This window comes from Galendromus occidentalis, unplaced genomic scaffold (assembly GCF_000255335.2).
Source record: "Galendromus occidentalis unplaced genomic scaffold, Mocc_1.1 scf7180000077090, whole genome shotgun sequence".
Taxonomy (NCBI): domain Eukaryota; kingdom Metazoa; phylum Arthropoda; class Arachnida; order Mesostigmata; family Phytoseiidae; genus Galendromus; species Galendromus occidentalis.
In genome coordinates, this window is record NW_003805078.1 from 24640 (window position 1) to 29391 (window position 4752).

At 49.2% G+C, this 4752-nt stretch overlaps 1 protein-coding gene across 1 annotated transcript; it reads left to right on the plus strand.

The window, feature by feature from the left end:
• Positions 1 to 3633: 3633 nt before the first annotated feature.
• LOC108863893 (uncharacterized) lies at positions 3634 to 4401 on the plus strand. Its single transcript, XM_018638569.1, has one exon. The coding sequence runs from the start codon at positions 3634 to 3636 to the stop codon at positions 4399 to 4401; it is 768 nt and encodes a 255-aa protein (XP_018494085.1).
• The last annotated feature ends 351 nt before the right edge of the window (positions 4402 to 4752 follow it).

The window sequence follows — 4752 nt, forward strand, 5'->3', positions numbered from 1 at the left end:
GGTAAGCTTGAAAGCCGCTCACGACGCTCTAGCGCACTTAAATAAAAGAAAAATCATGGAAACCCTGGACCGTGAAGGAATCGAATACGAAGATGACTTCTTCAACTGTGAATCATGTCAACACGAGAAACAGCATCGGAGCACCTACCGAACCAAACCCACAGACTGCAGAGCAAAAAGACCAGGATACATCCATGGCGACCTATGCTAGCCAGCCCAACGATCCCTGACCGGCTTTGCGGAAATATGGAGTTCCCGAACTCTTTTCTTGTTTGTCAAAAACCTCCGACGCATATATCTAAGCTAGCTGCTGAATAGACACAATCAGATACTTTTCTAGTTCAGAGACCTAGTTCTAAAACTCGGTGAATTCCGGATGTAAATCTAGGACGTTCACTCTCTCTACCTACTGGATCCTTGACACAAATATCATCCTATATATTCAACGAATAAACGAATAGAGATACTCTCTGCTCGGTGACCACACAGAGGGCATCCTCGTCATTCTAAAGTCTGAATTCTGTTCTCCTCCTGGTATCCCGACTGATCTAGTGAAGCTTCCCCTCACGGAAATTCCTATCAGGCTTCAACCACTTCATGTGCCTGACCGACGACTTCAGTCGTTTCCGACGAGTGTACTTCCTTAAAAATAAGGAGCAAGCAGCAGAGGCCATCTGACAATACACTCGATGGTTCCGGAACAAGTTTCAACGCGACATCGACCGGCTACATACGGACAACGGTGGCGAGTTTTTCAATGCTGCCGTTACCAAAATCCTTACTGACATTGGAGCTGATCAAACCGCTTCAAATACAAGAACTCCAGCTCAAAATGGTCTAGCAGAACGAAGCAATCGAACTTTGGTTGAACTTGCAAGAACCATCCTCATAGACTCTAAATTAACCAAGGCGCTATGGCCCGAGGCGATCTGCTATAGTGCTAATGTCTTGAACGCCCTGACCATTAACCCTGTCACAAATCCATCGGCCTATGAGATATTCTACGGGAAGAAGCCTTACTTCGAAAGATTCAGACCGTTTGGAACTCCATGCACATACGTTAACTTGGAACCCACAAGGAAGAAACTTGATCCCCGAGGAATCCCTGGATTCCTCGTGGGACTAGGCACGGAAGTCGCAGGCTACAGAGTCTGGTCACCTGGCAGAAAAATTGTGGTGACAACCAAGGACGTTATATTCCCGAAGAAGAGTCCACTAAACAGTGGCAGTGCGCAAGATGGAAATTAAGATGGTGGAACTCAACCAGCGCCACCAGAGAATCCAGAAAATGGTTCAACCAGTGAAACAAGTGACCAACCAGCGGAGCAGCCTGGACCAAGCAACCAGCAGGAGACGAGTGACCAAATGGAAGAAAGCAACCAAAACAGTGTAACGCCAAGCGAACCACAACAGGCGAGTGGTTCGCGAACGAACGAAACGAACTCTCTCCCAATGCTCCCGACTGGAGACGGTCAAGTTAGTACTAGAAGAAGAACTAGAAAACAGTACGAACTCAATCCTGAACGTTTAGCTTCTTTAAGACCGCGTATCAAAAGAAATAATAGATATGACGCGAGGCATCCAGCCAATATTGCTATGGCAAATATTGGCGATTCAAACAAGGTAAAAGAACCAAACTCGTATGAAGAAGCTATTAATTCTGAACAACGTCAGGAATGGCTAGAAGCCATGGAAGCCGAAATGTTCAGCATGAAGGCATTGAAGGTGTGGACTCTGACAACACTACCACCTAGACGCCGAAGTTTAGGCTGTCGTTGGGTCTTCCAAGCAAAGCGAAATGCTGAAGGAAAAATCGAAAGATTCAAATCGAGAATCGTTTTGAAAGGGTACGCTCAGAAAGCTGGCATCGATTATAAGGAACTATTCAGTCCTGTGTCACGCTTTGAATCCATCAGACTCGTCCTGAATATTGCTGCGAAAGAAAAACTTGAACTTTTCCAGTTCGATGTTGCTTCCGCCTTCCTATCCGCGGACATTGAGGAAGAACTATATATGGACCAAGCGGAGGGTTTCCATGACAAAACTCCACGAGTATGTAGACTTAACAAGGCTCTCTACGGGAGCCGTCAGGCCCCCCGATGTTTCCATATGAAGATTAAATCCGTACTCCTTAGTCTAGGACTCAAACAATGTCTCGCCGAACCATGTGTTTTTTACGGCGACAATGAGGACAGACTAATCGTGCGCCTATACGTCGATGATGCAATTCTGGCAGGACGCACTGAGAAATCAATACTCGATATCCTTACTAAATTAAAACAGCATCTCGAAATTACGTTTAAGCCGCTTGATCACTTCCTTGTAATTCAAATTCACAGAACAAGTGATATGAGCGTGGTTATGCGCTAAGAACGCTACACCCTCGACATTCTCAAGCGTTTCGATATGATAAATTGCAAGCCCTGTTCAACACCGGCTGATAGGGATATATATTCCCCTGATGTCAGTGAGGAAGTCAAGGATATACCCTATCGAGAACGTCGGAAGTCTCTAAATATCGCCCTCTGGTATCTCCATCGACGGGAGAATACGCTCGAGTTTGCCGCATCTTGATTCTTTGGTCTGAACCGCATCTCCGGGAGACTTATTTTGGACGGATGACCGTAGACAAAATCCGCTGGACAGAGAGCTCTAATTTCGTTGGGGTCTAATTGCACTGATGAGAGCGGTCTCCGGTCGACCAGTGCCTCATTCTCCATGTGTACCGACCCCAGCTCTCTGAAGGACTGGGTGTTCCGACATAGAACTTTCCTCAAGGGTCTCTTGATTGTTCGTACCATCCGTTCCCACCAAGCTCCGTGCCAGGGAGCTCGCGCAGTTATGAATTCCCACGACACCTCTGCAATTACCAAGTGCTTCTGGAAAGCCGCTGACTTGACATGACCGTATATAATCTTCAGCTCCTTGGCCGCCAAATGAGAGGCCATAGTCGGATATTATCTTCGTAGTGGTTCCAAAACGGCTCAGGAACTTTTTCAACGACAGGAGGTCATATTGGCAACCAGCTCGACATGCAAGACTCGCGTCGACGCGCACACGAAAAGCAGGATGTAGCTCTTACACGTAACCCCTGATCTTTCCTGTAGGGGATCGGTCCGGCGTAATCTACTCCGGTCACCGAAAATGCCGCTGCCGTATCTATGCGTGTTCATAGACCTTCAAAGATGCCGCCATCGTGTAGAACCCACGCAGAGCCGCTTCTCGTCTCTGTGTTTCGAAGAGATCAATAAATGACAGCTAGTTCCGTTAAGACGATCAGTAACTCTGTCAACATGCAGACGGTAGGAGCAGTTCGCGAACAAAGATAACCTGGGCGGTCGCTTGACGGCCGAAACCTCGTGTTTGCTCGGACAATAAAATAACTTGTGAAACGTTAACCGGTGACCTCCATGTGAGCTAACAAGTGGTGGAGAAGCGGAATCGACCTCCGCACAACCCAGCTCGTCAAGCAATCATCACATCCCAAAGTGCAAAGTGCTAAATCGCAAGTCACTGGACTTGAACATTCACCGAATACTACCAGATCCGGAAGAGAATACGGCAGCATCGACTCAATCCTTCGCTTACAACTCAGCGAGCAGCCAAGGAATTGAACCCAACGACTGAGCGACGATGGAAAATCTCGACGACGTTGAAGCCGCGGAAAACGACCAGCCAGTTCACCAAGATCCACAGAGCAACCAAGTTCAGCCGAACGGAACTCAGGGCGAGTTGAACGAACCAGCAAACGAAAATAGTCTCGTCCGACAAATGCAATCGCTGGTCGTCCACACCCCGAAAGACGCTCCTAAATTCAATGGAAAAATCGACGGCTCGGACTGGCTACGGGAATGCAACAGGGTGGCAGCCTTCAACAGCCACAATGAAGACCAAAAGCTAAAATCCGTGCCCTTCAGCGTGACTCAAGCCGCATCCGGTTGGTTCGACAACACCGATGGCGAGATCACTTCGTGGCCCGACTTCGAAAGAGCATTCAAGAAACGTTTCATCAGTGCTACCAGAAGAAGCGAAGCCGCCCGCGGAAAACTCAACGAGATCGTCTACGAGAAAGGCGAATCCTACACAGCTCATCTGGGGACAGTCATCAAACTCTGCAGGCAAGTGAATCCGAATATGAGTCCCGAAGAGATCATAAGAAAATTCACGACGACGTTCTCACCGAACCAAGCGATGAGTCTAATCAGCAGGAGTCCAAAAACCTTGGACGAGCTCCGGGACCACGCTAACCTGCTCGACGAAACGCTCCCATACGTAAACGGCAAAGAGGACGAACCGAGCATCATCGCGATGGTGCGCTCGCGGCCCCCCAGCCGGGTGCGCTTCGCACAACAAGGGGTGGCACGTCGATCCCCGAGCGCTCAGCTGCAGTCAACCCGGTAAGAGCCACTCCGATCATCGTTCCCAGCAGACAGTTCCAGACAGAAGGTCCGTTCTACACCGGCAATCGCCGCAACGAAGGAGGACAACCACTCTGCAACTGGTGCAACCGCCCCGGACACGTCCTGAAACACTGTATGAACAGAGCTCGAGGTTACGTCGCAGCTCGCCCCGCCGAATCTCATCCCAACCAGGGAAACTAATGTCGCTGTCCTTAGCCTTCCCTTCGAGGGGCGAGGACGCCGCAATCCTTCGAGGCAATAAGATCACCATCCGAGTTCACGGACACCCAGAAACCATCGCGCTTGTCGACTCGGGGGCGGACGTGTCAGCAGTCAAAGCATCTTATCTGAG

Coding starts and splice junctions, on each gene's coding strand:
- LOC108863893 (XM_018638569.1), top strand. CDS start 3,634: ATGGAAAATCTCGACGACGTTGAAGCCGCGGAAAACGACCAGCCAGTT.